At 38.7% G+C, this 26,022-nt stretch overlaps 1 protein-coding gene across 1 annotated transcript; it reads right to left on the bottom strand.

Annotated features, from left to right (window-relative positions):
• Positions 1–1,995: 1,995 nt before the first annotated feature.
• COQ10B (coenzyme Q10B) lies at positions 1,996–25,960 on the bottom strand. Its single transcript, XM_026492261.4, has 5 exons — positions 25,749–25,960; positions 20,890–21,039; positions 9,645–9,837; positions 4,479–4,580; positions 1,996–3,062 (listed from the first exon to the last, which is right to left on the bottom strand). The coding sequence occupies exons 1-5, from the start codon at positions 25,868–25,870 to the stop codon at positions 2,895–2,897; spliced, it is 735 nt and encodes a 244-aa protein (XP_026348046.1). The 5' UTR covers positions 25,871–25,960; the 3' UTR covers positions 1,996–2,894.
• Between the last annotated feature and the right edge of the window lie 62 nt (positions 25,961–26,022).

Here is a 26,022-nt window from a genome sequence, read left to right as displayed (position 1 = left end):
TGATAGACCCAGAGAATATGGAGAGGAGGAAATTAATCAACAAATAATTCAAAGAAATTCCTCGGGATTCAAGGAACTGAGTCTGAAAGGGCCCGCAAAAGGCCCAGTGCCACAATTAATTAGGACCAGGCAACAGGGCAGATCAGCATGCAATTTCAGATTACCCAGGATAAAGAGTTGATTTTAAACGCCTCCAGAGACCAAAACAAAGGACTGGGAATAACAATGGCATAAGACTTCTCAAGAATAGCACTGGACACTAGAATACAATAAAGTCAGATCTTCAAATCGGGATGAGGCGGGGAGAGGATATTTAGAGTTCAGTACTCAAGTGTGTATATAAAACAATGACATATTCAGACACTCAGGGATTCTAAAAATTGAGCTCCCATTTGCCTTTTCTCAGGAAACCATTAAAGGATCTCCTAAGCATTTTGAAAGTAAATTAAAAGTAGGAGGCTAAGATTCAGGATACAGGGAGCCCTCAAAAGAAAGGTGAAGGGAAATCCTGGGATGACTGTAGGGGAGCCCTAGGATGACAATTGCACAACAGCCTTGAGAGCAACCAGTGCAGACTGCAGGATAAAGGGGTGGCTGCAAGGAACTGAACGATTGAACTTGAAGTGGTTTAAACACTAGAATGCTATTTTCTCATATAACCAGGAAGCAAGTTGACAACTACAAGGTTGGTGGTTCATTCAGCCCTGATGTTTGAGTTGGTTTTTCTGGAATTACCACCTCTTCCCTCTGTGACAAGGTGACAGATATAGCTGCAAACCATGTCCTCGCCATCAGGCAAACACCAAGGAAAAGTTTCTCTTGCTTTCCACGGAGAGGAAAACCTTACCTAGCAGTCCTATGCCATCAGTCTTCCCTTAAGATTCCAATGACCAGAAATCACTTCAAGGAAAGTTTATAAAGGTGTTCTTTCCCCTCTTCGATACAGAAAGCACTGATGCCAAACTTAAGTCCACAGGTCATGGCCTCCAGAGTAGTACTAGATAAAGCAAAGAGCATAGATACTGGAGCCAGAGTGCCTGGGTATGTTGTCTCTGGTCTCTACTTACTGTAACCTGGGTTCTCACCATACTTAGGACCCTCACAGTTGGCTAAGATGGATGGCTAGATCAGGCTGATATTTGTGTGTATCCTGGGCTCCCTCACCAAAATACCATCTATATACTCTCATAATAGCAGCCCAGTTAGATCCCAACCACTAAGTTAGATTCTGAACCTGAGAGCTTATCCAAGGCATTTACAAGAATAGTGGTAAAAGTACAGGTCCTTATATCCGTCAAAAGAAAAAATAAATATAGAGATAAAAAAATTACCTGGGTCTTATCTCTGCCACTTGAAAAGAATTTTTGTTATTTAAAAGGTAATTATAGGGGCGCCTGGGTAGCTCAGTCAGTTAAGTGTCTGCCTTTGGCTCAGGTCATGATCTCAGGGTCTTGGGATCAAGCCCTGCATCCAGCTCCCTGCTCACCAGGGCATTGGCTTGTCCCTCCCTGCCCCCCCCCATGCTCTCGCTCATGCTCTCTAATAAATCAATAAAATATTTTTAAAAATAAATAAAAGGTAATTATATACAAACTACAGATTCTCTGAGGGGATACCTCATTTACCTGTGTGAAGCCACAACCAGTTCCATGTGAGTAGACTGTAGCAGTTCTTCACCACTGTATAACCAGCAAGTGGCACACAGCAGGCACTCCAAACAGATTTATTGGAAAAATTGATGCAAACATGCTTTTATATAGGGAGCTAATTATTGAGCTCCCTTGTTGATCTGAGGAGACAAATAGCACTCTGACTAGAAAGGTAATGGAAGAGGGTCGTTGGGTATGGAGTGGAAGGATGGAAGATCAATATTAATTGGAAGACTGAATTTTGCCCAGATTTGTTTCATAAAATGCTACAGTTAAATTTTACTGTGTCTAGTTAAAATACAGATAGAAATAATACAGGAGGATTTCAATAACCAAAATAACTGTACAAAAAATAAACAAATTAACTTTATTAAGTTACCACTTCAGTCCTTCGACATTGATTTGTTTACAAAAATATCAGTTTGAAATATATTATTGAAAGTGAGTACACACAATAAATAGAAAATAGGGATGCATGGTGCTGGAAACATATCAACCAACTTATCTTCATCCATTGCCCACTATTATAGACAAAATTTGATGCACTATCAGCATTATTGAAAGAGTAGTGAAAGTACCTGGGACAGGGTTGCAGACTACAAGAGAAGTAGCTTAAAGCTCTGGACCACTCACCAAAAAAAAAAAATTCATTGTTTATCTGGGAGTTAATCTCACTACATATGGCACTGAATTACCTACTACCCAGAAGAACAATTTTAAAAAATAAGGATTAGTAGCCAAGGAACCTTCATTAACAGTATTTTTTTAAGTCAAAGTTTACTTTAAATATCTGATGATTATTCAAATATCCTAAGCTAAGAGGCAGGTCCTATGACAATAAGTTATAAATAGTCTGAATTTAATAACTTAAAGGCGATATGGTTAATATAATACATACTATGTGAGTATCTCAACTAACCTCTTTCAAATAAGGTGATAATTAAAAGGTTTAAACTTACGTTTCAATTTCTGGTAAGAGTGATGTCCACATTCTATCAATAGTGATGACATCCCATTATCATAAATATGCTAATATACACATTACTTTGAATTACACTTGATTGACTTCTATATACTTCTATATACATGTGGTTCCATATTCCGAGTGCAAATTCTCAATGGTGCAGGTTTATAATCAAAGCTGGGTTTAACAAATGCTTTCTGACTTCTGAAAGCAAATGATAAAAGCACTTCCTAAAAGTGAGTAAACTAGAGTTACAAGTAGGTGACCAGTTCTTTTTCCCTTTACGTGTGATGAACTTCATGAAGCATTAATTCCCGAGGTATATTTGTTTCTGGACCATACAGCTTACATGCTCTTCTTTCAAAGGCAGCTACCATCTGCTTTACAACTTCATCGAAAAACAGTGTGGCAAGCTGAGAGTGTAGAAGGGAGCGAAATTCAAAAGAAATCTGTAGGAAAAGGTTAATTATTTTAGAAAGATCTTTCTTTTACACAATCTCTCCTTCGGGTAGTGGTATTCACACTGTGAAATGGGCTGCTTAGCCAGTATCTAAGGCAGAGCTGAGTGTGTGTATCTAAATGAGATTTTTAACACCTCTCAGAAGACGGAGACTTAGTTTCCACAGTAAGCACAACTGCTGGTACCGTAAACTTAAGTATACAAGGCCTGAATTTCATTTCAAGACAAATAATCTGCTTTTATTAATAAGTTAAAGAAAACTGGAAAAAGGCTTTACTGAATGAATACCATATTACTCTGGCTTCTTTTTAATGTGCCCCTTTTAGATCTATCCAATCTCTCAAAAGGAAATAAAGAAGGGAACTAATCCTTCTAATAGGTATTCCTAGGAGAAGTAGCAGCAGGAAGAGGAGATTGATCTGCAAAACAGATGGGGTAGGTGGTACAATCTTAAAATACAATCTTAAAATCTTGAACAGCGATTTAGAACTTCATTTGTATCTCCTCAAGATATAAGTCAAGGCAGGTGGTGTGAGAAATAGTATTTTAAGGACCAAATATCCACTAAGTTTTAAAACTGCTTTAATTTTCATTTTTTTGGTAATTTTTCATTTTGAAGTAATTTCAAATTTATAAAAAAAAGTTGCAAAAATAGTACAAAGATTTCTCATTCACCCATCACCCAGATTTCCCCTTTTTAATGTCTTACATAATCACAATGCAATTATTAAAGCCAGGAAATTGAGAGAGTTAATGCTACTAGATAATAACACTAATATCTAATCTGCACAGGGCGTATTCAAATTTCCCCAACTGTTTCCAGTTCCAACTCAAGAGCTGAGAACAGCAGCATATAGTAATTTAATCAAAATTATGACTGTTCCTTGAAATGCAATGCAAGAGTTGCAAATAACAGAGAACTCATGTATCATCTGTTCAAAGAAAAGCCACAAGTGGCTTTAAGTCTTCTATAGCTAAGGTGATGTGAACAAGGAAATACCATAGTATCTAGATTTTAAAAACATGTTTTCCCCCTCTGCACTTTATTTCTGCACCATAAATCAAAGCGTAGATTTCACTTGGTGTTAATAAACTGTTATTAAGCTCTTAGTGAAGTCATAATATGTGTCTTATAGTCTATGGACTTGTAAAAATTAGAAAACAGAGGAATGACTATTCAAGGTTTCAAGAAATAGAAAAAGAGAGATTCATCAGTATTTTTTCTTATAAAGCTAGTATAGAAAAAGGTATTCAGTATTCAGAAATTTGAGATTTTCTGAAAGCATCTTTCAGTAATCACTATGCACGTAAGATTAATGACAGCAGCTAGATTCTAATCAATGGATTATTCTTTATCAACTTCACCTGGTACTTGGAACAAAAAAGGGCTGTATGAGGGACTTACTGAAAAATCCAAGGTACAAGTTCTTGGGTAGCCAGGAAGACCAGGGCTAAAACGCCAAACGGTCTCCAAATGATTGAAAAGCCTCCCATCAGTACAGGATGCCTAGAACAAAATGAAAAAATAAGACTGCAGTAGAATACCACTTAGACTGTCTAGAATCTACAACGGAGAATATACATATATATTTTTTTACTTTAACAATTTTTAAAGATTTATTTGAGAGAGAGAGAGAGAGAGCATGGGGGGGGTAAGGGGCAGAGGGAGAGAGCAGACTCCATGTCGAGTATGGGCAACCCAGGGCTTGACCTCATGACCCCAAGATCACGACCTGAGCAGAAAACAAGAGTAGGCTGCTTAACCAACTGAGCCACCAAGGCACTCCGAGGATGATCTCTTCTTTTTTTTAATTTTTAAATTTTTTATTTTTATTTTTTTTTTAAAGATTTTATTTATTTATTTGACAGAGAGAGAGACAGCCAGTGAGAGAGGGAACACAAGCAGGGGGAGTGGGAGAGGAAGAAGCAGGCTCCCAGCAGAGGAGCCTGATGTGGGGCTCGATCCCGTAACGCTGGGATCACGCCCTGAGCCGAAGACAGACGCTTAACGACTGGGCCACCCAGGTCCCGAGGATGACCTCTTCTTAAAATATGTTTGTAGGTCAGACCACAGGTGATTAAAAAAAAAAAAAATCTCATTTTCAGTTTGGTACTAGGAAGTGACCTCTTGCCAGTATAAGCCATTTTCTTTTCTCCTGGGATCCCCAAGACTGTCAGTTCCCCGTTTCACTGATGTCACTCATGGTGCTTAGAGTTTTCTCCTCTAGCAGCAAAACAGGAAGTGATTTTTCTGGAAGCTTATTTCTGGCCCTGCCACTTATAAGTAATCCTTAACAAGTTAATTCCCTATACCATATTTCCTTAAATCTATAAAATGAGTATAATACCTATTTTATACCATCATTATGATATGTCTAAAATATTTAAAAGGTATCTGGCACAGATCCCAAGTAGGGTTCTAGAATTCTCCTTTCCTACCGAAAGACTTTTCTCTTGTCTGTCACATTTAGTCTTTCCTTCTCTCATTAGTCTCTACTTCTAAGTGCAACTGTGGTTCTAGTTTTCCTGAGTCTGGCCCTGACCCATGTCCCTATCCATTGCTTTCTAACTTCTAATCTCTTCAGTGCTCACGTTTATTTTATATGTGTATGTACACACTGAAACATAGGACTTAGAGATACTATGTACAGTGCATCTTGATATTTCCCATTCTATTATCATTAAAAGAAGGCTAATGAGACCCACTAGAAGTTGCCTCCTGCAGTGTGAAAAATGGTGGCCAGAATCACAGTCACTAGTAGACTGTCAGGACTAGCTATGACTTTGAATGAAGTTCAGCTTCTTTACTTACTATCCTAAGATGCTATCTAGGCCTTAATACTAGTAGACAACTGACCTCAAGAATACCTATCACCTTCCCTCAGCAGCAAACCATCTTTTAAATCCTTGTTTCCAAGTCAACATCCAGGGCACCTGGGTGGCTCAGTCGGTTAAGCCTCTGCTTTCTGCTCAGGTCATTATCTCAGGGTCCTGGGATCAAGACCCATGTCAGTCAGGCTCCCTGCTCAGCAGGAAGTTTGCTTTTCCCTTTCCCTCTGCTCCCCCTCACCTGTGTGTGTGTGTGAGCTCTCTCTCTTTCAATAAAATGTTAAAAAAAAAAAAGTCAACACCCTCTCCCCAATTAATCCTTAAGTTTCCAGCTCTTTTGGCATATCCTGGGGCCAATAAATAATCAAGTCCCTCTACCCTTTTCCTTTTCTTTTCTTTTTTTTCTTTTAGAAAGAGAGAGCACTCACAAGCGATGGGGGCGGGAAGCAGTGGTGGGGAGGGCAGGAGAGGCAGAGAGAGAGAATCCAGGTGCCTCTATCCCTTTTTTCTTTGATAACTTACTCCTCTTAACGGTTTATATGTCCCTCCCCTGAGCCTATACGCTGCAGATTAGCAAAAAGGACTTGCACAGATAAACTCTTTTCCCCCAAAGTGTACTTTTTCTTCCCCAGCTATTGCCTCCCTAAACAAAGAATGTAGGGTTAATTATAACTATATCTGGATCTCTCCACAGACAGATAATTTAAACTGGAAGCCAAAGAGCTTAAAATATATTTACAGTTTATTCCTCACTTCCTCTTCATCTAAACTCTTTTGAGTTAATTATCAGATGAAAAAATGGTAGAATCATTATAAAGAAAATCAACTCCATCCATACTAAAAAGCATTTACAAAAAAATGCTCTATTTTCACATTCATAAAATGAAATATTTTTTTATTTTTTATAATAATTTTTTTATTATATTATGTTAGTCACCATACAGTACATCCCTAGTTTTTGATGTAAAGTTCTATGATTCATTATTTGCATATAACACCCAGTGCACCATGCAATACATGCCCTCCTTAATACCCATCACCAGCCTATCCCATTTTTTAATTGTTAAAATGGAAACCAATGAACGTTTTAAAATTTATTTAGACATGATAAAATAATAGTCATCAAAATGCTAACTAATAGCTAAATTTAGTCACATTATGCTAAGTCACTGGGGAAAAGTGAAAGTTTTCTTCAAAGGGTTCGGTTTTATATAATTCAACAATGACCATCTAATTTTTAAAAGCATCATAAGTCTATTATACAATCTTACTATTTCAGTTACCCAACTTTAAGGTAGCATGTTCTACCCTTCTTTATAGTCACATAAGAAGCTTATAGGAGGGGAGCCTGGGTGGTTCAGTCAGTTAAGCATCCAACGCTTTTTTTTTTTTTAAGATTTTATTTATTTATTTGACAGAGATAGAGACAGCCAGCGGGAGAGGGAACACAAGCAGGGGGAGTGGGAGAGGAAGAAGCAGGCTCATAGCGGAGGAGCCTGATGTGGGGCTCGATCCCATAACACCGGGATCATGCCCTGAGCCCAAGGCAGACGCTTAACAAGTGAGCCACCCAGGCGCCCCAAGCATCCGACTCTTGATTTCAGCTCAGGTCATGATCTCAGGGTCGTGAGACTAAGCCCTGTATCAGGCTCTGCACTGGGAGTGGAGCCTCCTTAAGATTCTTTCTCTCTCCCTCTCAAAAAAAAAGTAGCTTATAGGAAATTTAACAATGAAGTTGAAACAGTTATTGGGAATATTCACTATAATATACCAACTCCTTCTGACTACTTTTTCTCAAAATGTGGCAGTGCTGTATTCATACCAATAATCTAGTCCAAGGATCCACAGATTTTTACTGGTATGTTTAGATATTGCTAAAGGCCTTATTCCTAACTGCAGAGATACTGACCACAATAGCAGGTGTTATGATGATGACCTACAACCGGTTGTTCTGACTGAACTGACCCATACAAACTATGGCATGTAAAATGTTTATACTGTGACCCAGGCAGTAAGATTCACTGAACCAATGCCTCTATTAAATCTGAAAATGTTCAAGGGCTTCTGGCCATTGCAGATTCACGCACAACAGAATTACTGACATGTCACAGGCACATTTGGGGCAACTAATAATTTGCAGAAAAAAAGTCACATGGCTTCTGCTGCTCCCTTGGTTTTAATGACTTGTATTCTATGCCACATGCATGTATTAGGTACTAAAATCCAAACTGTGAACCCAGGGACAACTGAAAGCTGAGCGTACATCATTGTGTGTTGCTCTCAAATACATCTACAAACAATAAATTAGCACATTAAGTGAGGCAATTTATTTTAATGGAAAAATAGCTTTGGAATCTGACACATATAGTATGAATTTGCATAAGGTTTGTAATTTCTCTAAGCCTCATAAAATTGAGATAGCAGTGATCATTTAATACATGTTATTATGAAGATTTCTTCCTTTCTTTTGAAAGATTTATTTATTCATTTGAGAGAGAGAGTGTGCAGAGGGAGAGAGAGAAATTCCAAGCAGACTCCGCGCTGAACACGTAACAGGATGCAGGTTTTCTTTTTTCCCCAAGAGTTCTTTTAGTTAGATGCAGCATAATACATGAAGATTTAAGTTATAAGAGACTGAGGTCAGGAAACAGAAAAACATTTTAAGATTATAGAGATAGTCACTGGTGTCTGAAAGACTGAGCCAGAGTCTTGGCTCTTGTAACCTTGGGCAAGTTATCTAACTCTTCTAAGCCTTAATTTGCTAACTGTAAGACAGAGAACAGTAACATTTGAATCTCAAAGGGCTGTACTGAAGATTAAATGAATAATTCAAGTAAAGCACTACAAAGAGCTCGATAAATGTTAGCTATTTTAAAAGAGACAGTGCACTACAGTAGTAAAGAACTCCAAAACTATGAGACAAACAGGTGGAAACATTCATAATGGTAAAGTCCCAGTGGGGCATGGCCTTTTAAGTGGAGTTCAAGTTTGAGAGTAAGACGAGGGTGGACTCCAAGTCTTAGCTTCATTGGACAGTACACTTTTTCTGGTATGAGGTCTGCCACCTCCTTCAATGCCTAACAAGGAACTGACAAAGGCATTTAGCTCTGGCCAATTACCAAAAAATGATATCCTGTGGGCATAAAACACAACTAAGCCTTAAGTCGTTGGTCACCAAACTCTAGGAATTCAAAATAACTCTATGGAATTCTGCCCTTTTGTGTGTTTAAGCCTAGGTATCTTTTCTATACATGTCCCCTCTTCTGACAAGGGTAAGATGATCAATATAATGCACGTAACAGTAGCTGGCATTTCAGTACCCGCCGGATGGCAGGATGACTTCAACAATGTTTATATGTTATCCACATTTGTATCTTTTCTACCTTTCTTCATCCCCTCACCACTTTCCCTTCCTTAACTTTTAAAAAAACTAGTGTGAAAGTTAACTTTAAAAACATTTTTCATTTGTGTGGTCCAATCTTTCCTAAAGGTCAGTAGTCCTCAACTGAAGAAAAAAAGAAAAGCTTCTTAATTACATATTCTAATCCAGTTGCTGTTTGGAAAGAATAATGCTAATATTGTATAAAAAAAGCACAATTAGGAGACATAAGAAATCATTAGTTTTTCCCCCCTCCTTCTCTGATTAGTTTAGGAAAATACTTTTAAGCTATCCCACTTTAATTCATTTGATATAATGAACATTTGGGAAATATTTAAAAACAATGACAACCAAAACTATTACCTTTACCAAATGTGGTTTCACCAAGGTTACTACTGATGTATAGCGCTCCAACACAGGTGGAAACCCAATCTCTAATCGTGTTTTGCAGTATCCGGTTCTCTTTGATATTACATCTGATTTTTTGCACCAAGGAACAAAATGTTTGTAATCCTCCATTCCTGATACCACATCATACATTTCCTGCATAGAATATCTTGGGGGAAAAAAAAAGGAGAGAGAAAGGTGTTAACTGCACCTAGTTATATGGCATACATATACTTTAAATCGAATAGGAATAAAAGTTAGTGTGTATGACGCAATAAATCAATTGGCAGTCATGCTAAACAACACGCTGAAATTAATGACTTCAAAGCAATAAAAAAAATAAAAGGGAGCTAAGCAGAGGTCATAACTTAGCATACCACAGGTTGAATCTGGCTTACAGATGTGGTTTTTGAAATTTTAATTAGTGGCCAGCATTTAAAAATTGAGGGGAAGAGAAAAAAAACAAAAACAGGGCGCCTAGTTGGCTCAGATGGTTAAGCATCTGCCTTCGGCTCAGGTCATGATCTCAGAGTCCTGGGATAGAGTCCTGCATCTAGCTCCCTGTTCAGTTGGGGGGAGTCTGCTTCTCCCTCTGACTCCCCACCCCTCCCCCCGCTCATGCGTTCTCTCTCAAATGACTAAATAAAATCTTTAAAAAGAAAACAAAAAACAACTGGAAGCAACTTAAATATTTATCAGTGGATAGACATTAATAAATGCTTAATATAATAATTATTAATAAATTATGGTATATCCATACTGTGGAACTCTGTACCAGTTACTTAAAAGAATTAGAATCAAATATATACTTTATTTTTTTTATTTTTATTTTTTTTAAAGATTTTATCTATTTATTTGACAGAGATAGAGACAGCCAGCGAGAGAGGGAACACAAGCAGGGGGAGCGGGAGAGGAAGAAGCAGGCTCATAGCTGAAGAGCCTGATGTGGGGCTCGATCCCAGAACGCCGGGATCACGCCCTGAGCCGAAGGCAGGCGCCCAACCGCTGCGCCACCCAGGCGCCCCCAAATATATACTTTAAAGTTTATCTACCTATTTATTTATTTTGGTAATCTTTACACCCAACATGGGGCTCAAATTCATGACCCTGAGATCAAGAGCTGCATGCTCTTCTGACCTAGCCAGCCAGGTGCACCCCCCCTTTGTTTTCAAAGTTTATTTTTTTTTTTAAGATCAAATATATACTGTAGAGAAGAGATTTACAATATATTGTTGTATAAAAAAAAGGCACTTTACAAAGCAGACAGGATATGGACAATTCTATTATCCATTTAGGAAAAATTATAAGTAAATACTGTATTTCTCAGTTTTAAACATTTGATGTTTATTTTTTCCTGAAACTAACTGTTACACTAATAAAATATCTGTAATGAAAAAATATTTTTAAAGCCCTAGAAGGACACAGATTAAACAACAGTTTTTTAAAGATTATTTATTTATTTATTTGAGAGAGAGGGAGAGAGAACACGAGCAGAGGGGAGGGGCATTGGGAGAGGGAGAGAGAGAAGCAGATTCCCCGTTCAGCAGGGACCCAACATGGGGCTCAATCCCAGGACCCCAAGATCATGACCTGAGCTGAAAGCAGATGCTCAACTGACTGAGCCACCCAAGCACCTCAACAAGTGATAGTTTTTAACTCAAGAAGAAGTAGGAGTAAAGATAGTACATACACTTCTATATTGTTAGGTTTTTATTCAAGCATATATTATTCTTGTAATGGAAAAAAAAAAGAAACTATTCTAGAACACAAAGAAAGGAAACCTCCCATTCATTTTATGAGCCAGTATAACACCCTGCCAACTGGAACGTGACAAAGAACATAAAAAATATGGGGCGCCTGGGTGGCTCAGTCATTAAGTGTCTGCCTTCGGCTCAGGGCGTGATCCCAGAGTCCTGGGATCGAGCCCTGCATCAGGCTCCTCCGCTGGGAGCCTGCTTCTTCCTCTCCCACTCCCCCTGCTTGTGTTCCCTCTCTCACTGGCTCTCTCTCTCTCTCTCTCTCTGTCAAATAAATAAATAAATAAATCTTAAAAAAAAAGAACATAAAAAATAAAATCTATACAACCACATCACTTGTGATTACTGAAACAAACATTCTAAATATCAGCAAATAAATTCCAGCAATGCATTTAAAAAATTAGCAATTGAATGCAACTCTTTTAAAGATTCATGGAATCCTTAATGCTAAGAATTATATTCTTATAACCATAGTAACCACAGGAAGAAAAACTGTATAATTCCCTCCATAAATGGTCAAATACCAAAAGCACTTCCCTTAGGGTTAGAAATAAGATAAAGATGCTAGTTATCATGGTTACGTAATATTGTTTTGGGGAGGAGTCCAAGATGGTGGAGGAGTAGGAGACCTGAGTTTGGTCTGATCCCAGAAATTCAGCTAGACAGCTACCAAATCATTCTGAAGACCTGTGAACTCAACCAGAGATCTAAGAAGAGAACTACTACAATTACACAAATAGAAAAAGCGATCACTTTCTGCAAGGTAGGAATGACAAGATGGAAAACTCACATCAACAAAGAGAACAAGAGGCAGTACTGACTGCCAGAGACCTAATCAGTATGGATGTAAGTAAGATGTCGGAACTAGAGATCAGAATAACAATTACAAAGATACTAGCTGGGCTTGAAAAAAGCATAGAAGACACTAGAGAATCCCTTTCTGGAGAAATAAAAGCACAAAACCTAGTCAAAATCAAAAAAGCTATTAATGAGATGCAATAAAAAATGGAGGCTCTAACTGCTAGGATAAATGAGGCAGAAGAGAGAATTAGTGATAAAGAAGACAAAACAATGGAGAATAAAGATGAGAAAAAGAGATAACTACTGGACCATGAGGGGAGAATTTGAGACATAAGTGATACCATTAAGTGAAAAAATATTAGAATAATTGAGATCTCAGAAGAAGAGGAAGGAGGGCAGAAGGTATATTAGAGCAAATTAAAGCAGAGAACTTCTCTAACCTGGGGAAGGAAACAGGCATCAAAATCCAGGAGGCACAGAGAACCCCACTCGAAATCAATAAAAACAGATCAACACTCTGACGTATAACAGTAAAACTTGCAAATCTCAGAGACAAAGAGAAAATTCTGAAAGCAGCTCAGGACAAGAGGTCTCTAACCTACAAGGGTAGAAACATTAGATTGGCAGCAGACCTATCCACAGTGACCTGCCAGGACAGAAAGGGCTGGCATGATACACTCAGGGTGCTAAAAGAGAAAACTATGCAGCCAAGAATAATTTATCCAGCTAGGATGTCATTCAAAATAGAAGGAGAGATAAAAAGCTTTCAGGACAAAGAGAAACTAAAAGAATTTGTGATCACCAAACCAGCCCTGTAAGAAATATTAAAAGGGATCCTTTGAGCAAGAAGAGAGTCCAAAAGTAACAGACCAGAAAGGAACAGAGACACTATACAGAAACAGTGATTTTATAGGGAATACCATGGCACTAAATTCATAGTTACTCTGAAGGTAAATGAGCTAAATGCCCCAATCAAAAGACACAGGGTAACAGACTGGATAAAAAAGCAAGACGCATCAATATGCTGTCTGCAAGAGACTCATTTTAGACCCAAAGACACCTCCAGATAGAAAACGAGAGGGTGGAAAACCATTTATCATGCTAATGGACATCAAAAGAAAACTGGGTTGGCAATCCTTCTATCAGAAAAATTAGGTTTTAAACCAAGATGGTAATAAGAGATGAGGAAGGACACTATATCATAATTAAACGGTCTATCCAACACGATCTAACAATTGTAAATATTTATGCCCCTAACATGGGAGCAGCCAATTATATAAGCTAATTAATAATAAAATTAAAGAAACACATCAGTAATAATACAATAATAGTAGGTGACTTTAACACCCCACTCACTGCAATGGACAGATCATCTAAGCAGAAGTCAACAAGGAAATAAGAGCTTTGAATGACACGCTGGACCAGATGGACTTCTCAGATATATTCAGAATATTTCATCCTCAAGCAACAGAATACACATTCTTCTCGAGTGCACATGGAACATTCTCCAGAACAGGTCACATACTGGGTCACAAATCAGGTCTCAACTGGTACCAAAAGACTGGGATCATTCCCTGCATATTTTTGGACCACAATGCTTTGAAACTGGAACTCAATCACAAGAAGAAATTTGGAAAGCAATCAAATACATGGAGGCTAAAGAGCATCCTACTAGAGAATGAATGGGTCAAACAAAGAATTTAAAAAGTTCATGGAAAGAAATGAAAATGAAAACACAACTGTTCAAAATCTTTGGGATGCAGCTAAGGCGGTCCTAAGAGGGAAGTTTATTTCAATACAAGCCTTTCTCAAGAAACAAGAAAGGTCTCAGATATACAACCTAACCTCACACCTACAGGAGCTGGAGAAAGACAGCAAATAAAGCCTAAACCCAGCAGGAGAAGAGAAATAATAAAGATTAGAGCAGAAATCAATGAACTAGAAACCAAAAGAACAGTACAACAGATCAACAAAACTAGGAGCTCGTTCTTTGAAAGAATTAATAAGATTGATAAACCCCTGGCCAGACTTATCATAAAGAAAAGAGAAAGGACCCAAATAAATAAAATCATAAACGAAAGAGGAGAAATCATAACCAACACCGAAGAAATACAATTTTAAGGACATTTGATGAGCAAATATATGCCAAACAATTAGGCGATCTGAAGAAATGGATGCATTCCTAGAGACATATAAACTACCAAAACTGAAGGAAGACATAGAAAACCTGAACAGACCCATAACCAGCAAGGAAATTGAAGCAGTAATCAAAAATCTCCTAACAAACAAGAGCCCAGGGCCGGATGGCTTCCCAGGAATTCTACCATGCATTTAAAGAAGAATACGTACCTATTCTTCTGAAGCGGTTTCAAAATATAGAAATAGAAGGAAAACTTCCCAACTCTTTCTATGAGGCCAGCATGACCTTGGTCCCAAAACCAGACAAAGACCCTACCAAAAAGGAGAATTACAGACCAATATCCCTGATGAACATGGATGCAAAAATTCTCACCAAGATACTTGCCAACAGGATCCAACATTACATTAAAGGGACGATTCACCATGACCAAGTGGGATTTATTCCTTGGCTGCAAGAGTGGTTCAACAGCCGCAAGTCAATGTGATATATACTACACTAATAAAAGAAAGGACAAGAACCATATGATCCTCTCAAAAGATGCAGAAAAAGCATTTGACAAAGTACAGCATCCTTTCTTGATTAAAACTCTGCACAGTGTAGGGATAGAGGGAACATACCTCAATATCATAAAAGCCATCGCCAAAAAGCCCACAGTGAATATCATTCTCAATGGGGAAAAACTGACAGCTTTTCCCCTAAGGTCAGGAACACAGCAGGGATGTCCACTATCACCACTGCTTTTCTACACAGTACTAGAAGTCCTAGTCTCAGCAATCAGACAACAAAAACAAAGAAAGAGCATCTGGATCCGCAAAGAAGAAGTCAACTCTCACTCTTTGCAGATGACATGAAACTCTATGTGGAAAACCCAAAGACTCTCCCCCAGAATTGCTAGAACTCATAGTGGAATTCAGCAAAGTGGCAGGATATAGAATCAATGCACAGCAATCAGTTGCATTTCTGTACATGAACGATGAGACAGAAGAAAGAGAAATTAAAGAGTCGATTCCGTTTACAATTGCACCCAAAACCGTAAGATAGCTAGGAATGCACCTAACCAAAGAGGCACAGCATCCGTATACAGAAAACTGTAGAACACTCATGAAAGAAATTGAGGAAGACACAAGGAAATGGAAAAACGTTCCATGCTCATGGATTGGAAGAAAAATATTGTTAAAATGTCTAGGCTACTTAAAGCAATCTATACATTCAATGCAATCTCTACCAAACACCATCAACATTTTTCACAGAACTGGAACAAACAATCCTAAAATTTGTATAGAACCAGAAAAGGCCCGAATAGCCAAAGGAACATTGAAAAAGAAAAACCAAAGCTGGTGACATCGCAATTCCAGACTTCAAGCTCTATGACAAAGCTGTAGTCAGCAAGACAGTATGGTACTGGCACAAAAACAGACAGGTAGACCAATGGAACAGAATAGAGAAGCCAGAAATGGACCCTCAACTCTACGGTCAACGAAGTTTTAAAGAATATCCAATGGAACAAAGACAGTCTCTTCATTAATGGTCTGGGAAAACTGGACAGCCACATGTAGAAGAATGAAAGTGGATCATTTTCTTCCACCATACACAAAAATAGACTCAAAATGGATGTAAGACTTAAATGTGAGAAGGAATCCATCAAACTCCTGGAGGAGAACACAGGCAGCAACCTCTGTGACCTCAGGCCCAGCAACTTCTTGCTAGACACGTCTCCAAAGGCAAGGGAAACAAAGGCAAAATGAAGTACTGGGACTTCATCAAGATAAAAAGCTTTTGCATAGTCGACAAAACCAAAAGATAATCAAAAGAATGGGTAAAGACACTTGTAAATGTCTTATCAGATAAAGGGCTAGTATCAAAAGCTGTAAGGAACTTTTCAAACTCAACACCCAAAACAATCCAGTCAAGAAATGGACAGAAGACATGAACAGACATTTCTCCAAAGAAGACATCCAAATGGCCAACAGACACATGAAGAAATGTTCAACATCACTCAGCATCAGGGAAATACAAATCAAAATCACAATGATATACCACCTTAACACTAGTAAGAATGACTAAAATTAACAAGTCAGGAAAGAAGAGATGTTGCTGAAGATGCCGAGAAAGGGGAACCCTCTTCCACTGATGGGGGGAATGCAAGCTGGTGCAGCCACTCTGTACAACAATATGGAGGTTCCTCAAAAAGTTGAAAATAGAGCTATCCTATGACCCCAGTGATCGCACTACTAGGTATTTACCCCAAAGGTACAAATGTAGTGTTCTGAAGGGGGACCTGCAGCCCAATGTTTATAGCAGCAATGTCCACAACAGTGAACCTATGAAAAGAGCCCAGATGCCCATTGACAGATGAACGGAATAAGAAGATGTGTATGTGTACACACACACACACACACACACACACACACAATGGAAATCTACTCAGCCGTCAAAATGAAATCTTGCCATTTGCAACAACGTGGATGGAACTAGAGAGTATTATTATACTAAGCGAAATAAGTCAATCAGAGAAAGATAATTATCGTGTGATCTCAATCGTATGTGGAGTTTAAGAAACAAACAGAGGATCACAGGAGAACAGAGGAGAAAATAAAAGAAGACGAAAACAGAGAGGAAGACAAACCATAAAAGACTCTTAATCATAGGAAACAAACTGAGGGAGGCTGGAGGGGAGGGGGAAGAGGGATGGAGGGATGGGATAATTAGGTGATGGACAATAAGGAGGGCATCTGATGTAATGAGCACTGGGTATCATATAAGACTGATCAATCACTGAACTCTACCTCTGAAACTAATAAAACATTATATGTTAATTAATTGAATTTCAAAAAAAATAAAGTAATTCAAGATGAGAACAAAACAAAACATTGTTTTCAATGTATTAGTCAATGTAATTAAATAGAGCATGAAATATGAGCGTATGTGTGGAACAGAATTAGGCGAAATTATCAATTGGCAGGTGATAGGACTATCAGTTCGTAAGAGAAGCAATTTAGAATTCAGTAACGTAACCTGTTACACAACTTTAAAAAATAATGCCTTTCCTATAATAACAAGAACCAGTTAGAAAACAGTCTGTAGGGGCACCTGGGTGGCTCAGCTGTTAAGTGTCTGCCTTCGGCTCAGGTCATGATCCCAGGGTCCTGGGATCGAGCCCTGCATCAGACTCCCTGCTCGCAGAAAGCCTGCTTCTCCCACTCCCGCTCCCCCTGCTTGTGTTCCCTCTCTCGCTGTCTCTCTCTGTCAAATAAATAAATAAAATCTTAAAAAAATTAAAGAAAGAAAGAAAACAGTCTGTAGCATAGAAATGCAAAATACCTACAAATAAATTCAACACAAAAACTTCAGGGCCTAAATGGAAAATAAACAAAGAGAAACAACAGTCTATGGATACATGTAAAAGATGAGTGAATAATGAGAGCCAGATACATATAGTTCTTATAAAGACTCACCACTGTTAAAACATAATTCACCTCAAAATGATAATAGTATTTTAGACCATTGCCACGGCCAAAGATGGCTGGGAGTGTAATTCTGTACCCGTTGAACAAGCACAGGGTCATGATCATCCAGGCCATTCCCTACAACTACCCAGTGCCCTTCCTAGATGATAGGAACATGCCCGAGGTGCCCAGCCATGCCTGGGGACCCCTGGGGCCCAAGCTTGGGAGTGGCTGAAGAAACTGTGAGCACTTCTTGTGGCAGGGAGGACAACTCCTCCCAGTGGCCAATAAAATTGAAAAGGGAAAGAAAAAAAATTATTCCGCAATTTAAATAATCATAATCTAAATTACAAAAGGGAAGTTTCGGAATAAGAGAGAATGAGTCTTTATGTACGTTTAAATTAACCTTTATGATCATGAAATGAGGTCCACAGTAGAGGGGAGGGGAAAAAAACACCCTACCTCCTAAAACCTCCTAGGTTTTAGTCACTTTGAAATAAATGCTAGAGTAAGTCCCATGAAGAAGTATGAAACCTTGCAGCCTGGAAGCTTATTGTTATAAAAGTAGTCTAGAACAACTAAGAAAGCAGTATAGCATAGTGGTCAAGGGGATGGACTTTGTAGTCAGAAAGGACTATGTTCAAATACCAACCCTAAAACTAAGCCACATGACCCTGGGTAGTTGTTTAACCTCTCAATTTTATTTTCTTCATCCATAACTGAAAAGTACCTCTACAGGGTTCTTTTGAGGGTTAAGTGAAATAGTTTTGGCATAGTGCACAATGCTTAATAAGCATTTAATAAAGGGCCACCTGGGTGGCTCAGTCAGTTAAGCATCTCACTTTGGCTCAGGTCATGATCTCAGGGTCCTGGGATAGAGCCCCACATTGGGCTCCTCACTCAGCAGGCAGTCGGCTTGTCCCTCTGCCCCTTTCCTGCTTGTGTGCGCGCTGTCTCTCTCTCTCTCAAATAAATAAATAAATAAAATCTTTAACTTAAAAAAAAAAGCACTTAATAAATAGTAGCTAATATTATGTTTATGTCAAATAGGGGGAAAAAAGATAAGATGATCACGGGATAAGGCCAATTTGTAATACAAAGAATTTCAGCATGAGAAAGAATAAGGAAGTATGTAACAGTAAGTAAATATGGTGGGAAAAATAATTGTAGGAATCATGCATGACACTTAATGTACATTATCTCCATGCGCTTCAGTTTCCTCATCTCTAAAATGGGACTAACAAACACCTAGTTTACATGGCTATTGTGGGAATTAAATGAAACTATATAAATATAAAGCACCCAGTAATACCTGTCAAATGACAGGTAAACAGTAATAAAAAGATATTAGTAGTGATTCAAAAGTAAAGCAGACCAATTCACTATTTATCTTTTCGTTGCCATTTCTCTTTTTAACAGATACCAACTCTGGCAAAGACGTCTACCTATCCAGTTATCTAGGCTTGCTTTACATGGTGCTATTGTGGGAAGAAGCTACCCACCCTAAAGCTACTATTCCCAATTCCCCTTTTGAATTTAGATGGGATTACATGACTAGTTCTTGCCGATAATCTTGCCAATAATCCCTTCCAGACCAATCTGGTTTAGAATCAGGTATATCTTCTTAAGAGACTCTGAGGACTAAGGAATTACAAAAGGCACAAATTAGATGGAGCCCAGGTTCCTAAACTGCCGCCCACGGATGGGGAATACCCACTTGAACTTTACATAAGAAAGAAATAAACTTTGGAGTTTTACCTGTATAGCCGCTAGCATAACCTTAACCAGTAACAGTGACTTAGCCAGTAATAAAGGTAATTTTGGTGACAAAAGCTGAGTCTGCTGAAAGTCCTTTACTAAAGAAAAATCGGAATAGAAAAAGTAACTGAAATAATTTATGAAATATACTTTTACAAGAATTCATGAATATTTGATGGCCTGTTGAGAATTAAGACCACCTTGTAGAAATTCCCATTCGAACAGATGCTGTGTTTCTGGTTTAGAAGAACTGCAGTCTCCATATTACTCAGCTATCAGAAAGAACGAGTTCTCAACATTTGCTACAACATGGACAGCACTGGAGGAGATAATGCTAAGTGAAATAAGTCAAGCAGAGAAAGACAACTATCATATGATTTCTCTCATCTATGGAACATAAGAACTAGGATGATCGGTAGGGGAAGAAAGGGATAAAGAAAGGGGGGGTAATCAGAAGGGGGAATGAAACATGAGAGACTATGGACTATGAGAAACAAACTGAGGACTTCAGAGGGGAGGGGGGTGGGGGAATGGGATAGACCGGTGATGGGTAGTAAGGAGGGCACGTATTGCATGGTGCACTGGGTGTTATACACAACTAATGAATCATCGAGCCTTACATCGGAAACCGGGGATGTACTGTATGGTGACTAACATAATATAATAAAAAATCATTAAAAAAAAAAAAAAAAGAAGAACTGCAGTCTCCTTATTCTCTTCTGTATATACCCCTAGGTCAGGGGCCAAACCTGACCCATTGCCTAGGTCTGCAAATAAAATTTTATTAGCACACAGTCACACCCATTTATTACATAGTATCTACAGCAATATGTCATTTGGGCTACAATTACAATGACAAAGTTGAGTAGTTGCTACAGAGACAGTATGATCCACAAAACCTAACATATTTACTATCTGGTCCTTTACAGAAAAACTTTGCCAACCTACACTCCAGGTGGTAGGAGCCTCTTAGCACATCTGTATGTTACCTATCTATGTATGTCTGTATGTAAGGGAGCTATATAAACATACTGGGCCCGACCTATCACTAATGTTGCCACTATAGAAACAAACAGTGTACAAAAATGCAGGTCTAAACGGTTCAATTATTTCCTTTACACATCAAGGTTTAAATCTATCCTATTATCATATAATTATGTTCATTCAACAAATATTTATAAAACAGCAAAAACTATGGAAAGGCCAATCTAGAAAAACCAAAGCATAGTCTGTAAGAAGAAAATCCAGAAAAAAAGTCTTGATACTCTACAGAAAACTGTGAATATACTCTTCTAGCAGAACTTTTATTATATACAAACCCTATAATTCTCCTCTCCGAATATTCTTTTCTTTTGTTTATTAATGGTGCAGCAATTTTGAAGAAGGTTCTTGCATATATCTCCTTAGGCAAAACTGAGGTTTGTAGTGGAAGAGTTCTGCTCATCAGTATACCACAGGAAGCTAAATATCTAAAAAGACAAAAAGTACTTGATTTAGAGTAGCACTGAAAATTAAGAGGAAACACAATTATAGATTGTAAAATACTATCACACATTATTTTTTTTTTAAGTAATCTCTACACCCAGCATGGGGCTTGAACTCATGATCCCAAGATCAAGGTCACATTCTCCACCAACTGAGCCAGCCTGGCACCCCAGTAACTGTCACACTTTAGAAGGCTTTGCAATTTTAGAATATTCCTGAAACACACACACACACACACAGACACAGTTGTGCACACACGCATGCACAGGCACACACAAAAAAATAAGTTTCTTAAGTACCATAAAGAAAACTAAAAATAACAGCTTACAGTTAGGGTTAGAAGTTTTCGGCACAAATGGTTATCTTTCCCAGAAAGTTGGCTTTCAGTCTACAATCACATATTACAACATATTCTTCCCATACACTGGCTAGAATATTCATCATCTATTTTTCTTTCTCTCTCTCTTTCTTTCTTTCTCTTTCCTCCCTCCTTCTTTCTCTCTTTCTTTCTCTCCTTTCTTCTCTTTCTTTCCAGTAAACTCTACCCCCAGTGTGGGGCTCAAACTTATAACTCTGAGACCAAGAGTCACATGCTCTACTGACTGAGCCAGCCAGGAGCCCCTCATCATCTGTTTTCTAACTCATCTATTCAGGTTGTCTTCCCAGCTGGATCCACAGAGGTTCCTTAATTCTTGATCTACTCTGAGACTTAAGATCAGAGATCCAGTGGCCCTGTTAGAACTGTTGCTCTGTTCTCCTTTCCCTTCCAATCGCCATTTCAATGCACATATGTAAAAACACATGTCAAGGAAATTAGAATGTTACTTGTTTTGGGTACTTCTAAATTTAGATGCCTGATATACTTTTTTTCACCTGAATATTTTTGCCTTTCCCTCATAAGATTATTGAATAACTATTTTATATTACTATTCATATATTAGTTCACATACTTATTGAGCTCTTGTTCTGTGCTAGGCACTAGGGATATAATGGTAAAAATAAAAATTAACTTTATGAGGATTACTTTGGAGTTGAGGATTCAAAAAACGTGCTAAGAAAGAAATGGGGATGGGGAGCTCCTTTAGATACGGTGGTCTGGGAAGCCCTCTGAGGTTATATTTCAGCTGAAACATAATGGAAGAAGTTAGCCATGTAAAGAGAGAAACAGATATGTATGTACATAAAAAATGTGTGTGTGTGTGTGTGTGTGTGTGTGTGTGTGTGTGTGTGTAAACACAGTGAACGCATATGGAGGGAGGAGAGGTAGACAGGGGGCACTCCAGGTAGTAGGGAAAGAGCCTGGCAGTATCCAGAGACTGAGAAAGACTAACAGTGTAGCAGTAGTAGAGCAAGCCAGAAGAGTGCCACGAAACAAGGTTAGACAGGGTCAGAGCTGAATCATGCTGGGAATTATTAACCAGAATAAAGCAATTTGGAATTTATCCTCAGTGAGAAGCTGTTGAAGAATTCCAAGTAAAAGAGTGCTATTTCATTAAATCAAATCTTCAAATTATTTTTTAAGCAGTATTTTTCAAAAAGATTTATTTATTAGAGAGAGAGAGAGAGCATGTGCACTGGAGGGGCAGAGGGAGAGGGAGAATCCGGAAACAGACTCCCTGCTGAGGGTAGAGCCCAAGGTGGGGCTTGATTCCAGGACCCTGGGATCATAACCTGAGCCAAAATCAAGAGTCTCAACTGAGCCACCTGGACGTCCCCAAATTATTTTTTAATTTTAAAAAATATTTCCTATTTTTTTAGTTTTTTTAACGGGTTGGGGGTTAGGAGGGAACCACAGCGGCTCCTCCCCCCCCCCTTCCCTATCATAGGTCACCAACTGCCAGCGATGCCCAGGTATGGGCAGATCCTCCAGCTCCATCTATTTTCAGGGTTAGCTGATTGGGCAGGTGAGCTGTTACACACTCCTTAGCAGACCCAAATTATTTTTTAAAAGGGGATTGGATGGCCTGGTGAAAGCTCCTTATGTCATACATAAAGTTTGCTTTGTAAAATAGGATTTACATATAAACAAAATGTCTTTAAGGACCTAGACACCCTACAATTTGGCCGGAGAGGAAGAGGCAATCAAGTCAAACAAAGAATGGTTTAAGAAATTGGGAATATTCAGTCAGAAGATAGGGATGATACCTGAGGATATGGTTCCAAAATGTAAAACAAAAGTCCAGTCAGATGGAGACAAATTTGGGCTCCATAATACAAGAAAGAACTTTTCAACAATTAACACTCTTTATAAAAATTAAATGGGCTTATTCCAGAGGCAATGAAATAGAGGTCAATGAAAATGGGTAAGCTAAACACTTCACAACTATTAATTAAAATGTAATGGAAAAGAATAAAACATATGAACTATATGGATGAACTTATTGGCCTCTTTTAAGACTTTAGGATAGTTATGTGTCCAGCTCTAAATAACACTTCTAAAAAAATGAACAATGGGGAAAATAGAGTAAAACAAGATAGCTTTCAGAATTCTAGGTTTTCTAGGATATCACAAGTAGTATCTGATTTTATAGTGATGGTAACAGCATATTTTAAAGATATCTATGATTTTCTTTTTTAATCAAAAGAGATTTTAGATAGATTCACCTTCTAGAGAGAAAAATATGTTCCCATTTTAAATAGATCATCTCCTAGAGAGAATAAAAGTGTTAGTGTTTCCAAAAATCTTTAAAAATATGATGTGTTATGTGAATCTTATTTTAAAGGCAGAGGTAATATTAAAATAAGCCCATTGTGATTTTTCTTTAGAGTAAACCTGTAGTTTGCTTAGAAGTCAGATTATACCAATAATGACAGTTACTCTGCTAAATGAAGCAGAACAGCAGAAATAAAAAATTAGGCAGTTAATTTAGCTTCCCCCTTTAAAAAGTCACATAACATAATTCAGGATCTCTGTTAGTTGTACTAATTACAAAAACCAAATCTGGTGTACAAAATACCTAATCACCTTTCCGTTCTAAGACATTCTTTAGGTGACTTTGTTAAAACAGTTTTACCTATTTCCCCACTTTTTGTATAGATACCTTGTAACCTATTATTGGAAGCCAATTATGTGACAGATATTGAGCACACTTAATAATATTCTGATAAATATCAGAAAAGGTAGCATAAGACTGTTACTTCTGAAGAGGTGAACTGGTTGACTAGGAAGCTTACTTTTCACTGTACATGGTTTTGGATTTTGTACCAAGTTTATGTAATACCATCACCCCAACCTCCCCTTCTCCCTGCTCAAAAAAACCCCACAAAAAACCCTTACACAATCTGATTACAATTATAAAGGAAATACCTGTGTTTAGAGCAAGCTAACAGTTTTCCTGATGAGTTCCCATACTATGGTTACAAGCCCTGGACAGCACATCTATTTTCACACATTATCAAGAATAATGTCTTCAACTGCAATAAGGAGCCATACAGTCATTATGTATTGTTAAACCATGAAATTCAAACTGAATCAGATGAAGGACAGGTTTTTGTCACTAATGGCTTCCAATACTACATCTCAAATACTTTACCATGATAAAGGCCAGAACGTATGTTAATGCTTCTGCCTAAAAATGAGCTAATAAACTCCCTCCCTCTTCATTATTATAAACAATAAATATTTTGCCTTGTAATTTAAGTCTTAATTTGATCATTAAAACAATCGTATTTTTTTCTTAGAAGTAACAGTTTTATTTGCAAGCCAACATCTTATAAGGGTAACACAAGCTGATCTAAAGCATGATAGGCTATGTTCTGCTTAGAACTACTTTTTCAGGTTGTTTCCTTCAGCAGGACTAAACGATATGAGATTATTTTATTTCAATTTCAATCACTATTTGTCTAAAAGGATTTAGAGTTGGCTGGGGTTTTGGTACTTGAATAATTCTTCATTAAATCTAAATTCCTGGAGTTCAGCATTTGTGCTTTCTCCATCCTGTACTGTATACAACTGAATACATTTTAAACACTATAATTTTCGAGCATAATTTATAACAAAGTCATTAGTAAAAAGAAACTAAGTGGTGGAAGTACGGAATCATTCCTGTCTCCGCCTCCACCCACCAAAAAGGAACCAACCAGGAAAATCGAAGGCTGGTTCAAGGTTACAGGACCTCTAAGTTACAGTCGAGTGGAAAAAAATCCAGGTCCCCTACTTAGCTACATTTAGTTTTGCAAGCACCAAAGGGCGGAGTCAAAGACCCCTACCAAAAACTGGGAAAGCACATCAGGCCAATTGGCCGGCTGAAGGAACAGAAGACGGTTCGCCGCCGGGCCACAAACTCCCACAGCCCGGCAGCCAGCAACTCTTGGGCCGCAAAGTTAAAACTTTCCGAGAGAAGCAACAGCAGCAGGCCGTAGGGGAGGAGACCGGAAGAGCCCTAAGTTACCGGTTGCCGAGTTGCTTTATCAGCTCCTGCTAAAGTCGCTCTGCCGAGGACTCACTACTTCTCGCGAGGGTAGCGAGCCACCAACCCAGACGGAGCGTCTGGGACAGGCCAGCGAGCCTCCCGCCCGGGGTGACAAGCGCAAAGCCTGAGTCCCTCAAATACCGATCACAGGATACTCTCCGTTTAGAGACGCGGAAATGCATCCAGTCCGGCTTCGCCTCGCCCCAAAATTCCTCGGTCCCTCCACTCAGCAAGCCCAGGCCGAAAACTAACCCCGTCGCAGCACCCCCGTTGTTTATTACCTGACGTTCCGCGCAGCCCCCTGCGCCGGAGCGGGGGTTTCGGCCGATGCCGTCGACTTTGGACGGCATCCCGAAACCACCTTTCTTAGAGCCCTCTGCCCCGTCCGAGCTGCCATGATCATCTCACTGAAGCCGGTCGCCACCCCCGGGACCAGTCCCACGGCACCGCCCTTCTGCGGCCGGCCGAACCGCCCGGCTCCGGCGCCTTCCAACCAATCGGCGGGCCCCTTGAGCCTCCAGACACGCCCCCCCTCCCACCCTGAAAGCGCAAAGC

The sequence above is a fragment of the Ursus arctos genome, unplaced genomic scaffold, assembly GCF_023065955.2.
Source record: "Ursus arctos isolate Adak ecotype North America unplaced genomic scaffold, UrsArc2.0 scaffold_1, whole genome shotgun sequence".
NCBI lineage: Eukaryota > Metazoa > Chordata > Mammalia > Carnivora > Ursidae > Ursus > Ursus arctos.
Note: the sequence above shows the minus strand (reverse complement) of the source record. Positions and strands in the feature narration are given on the sequence as shown.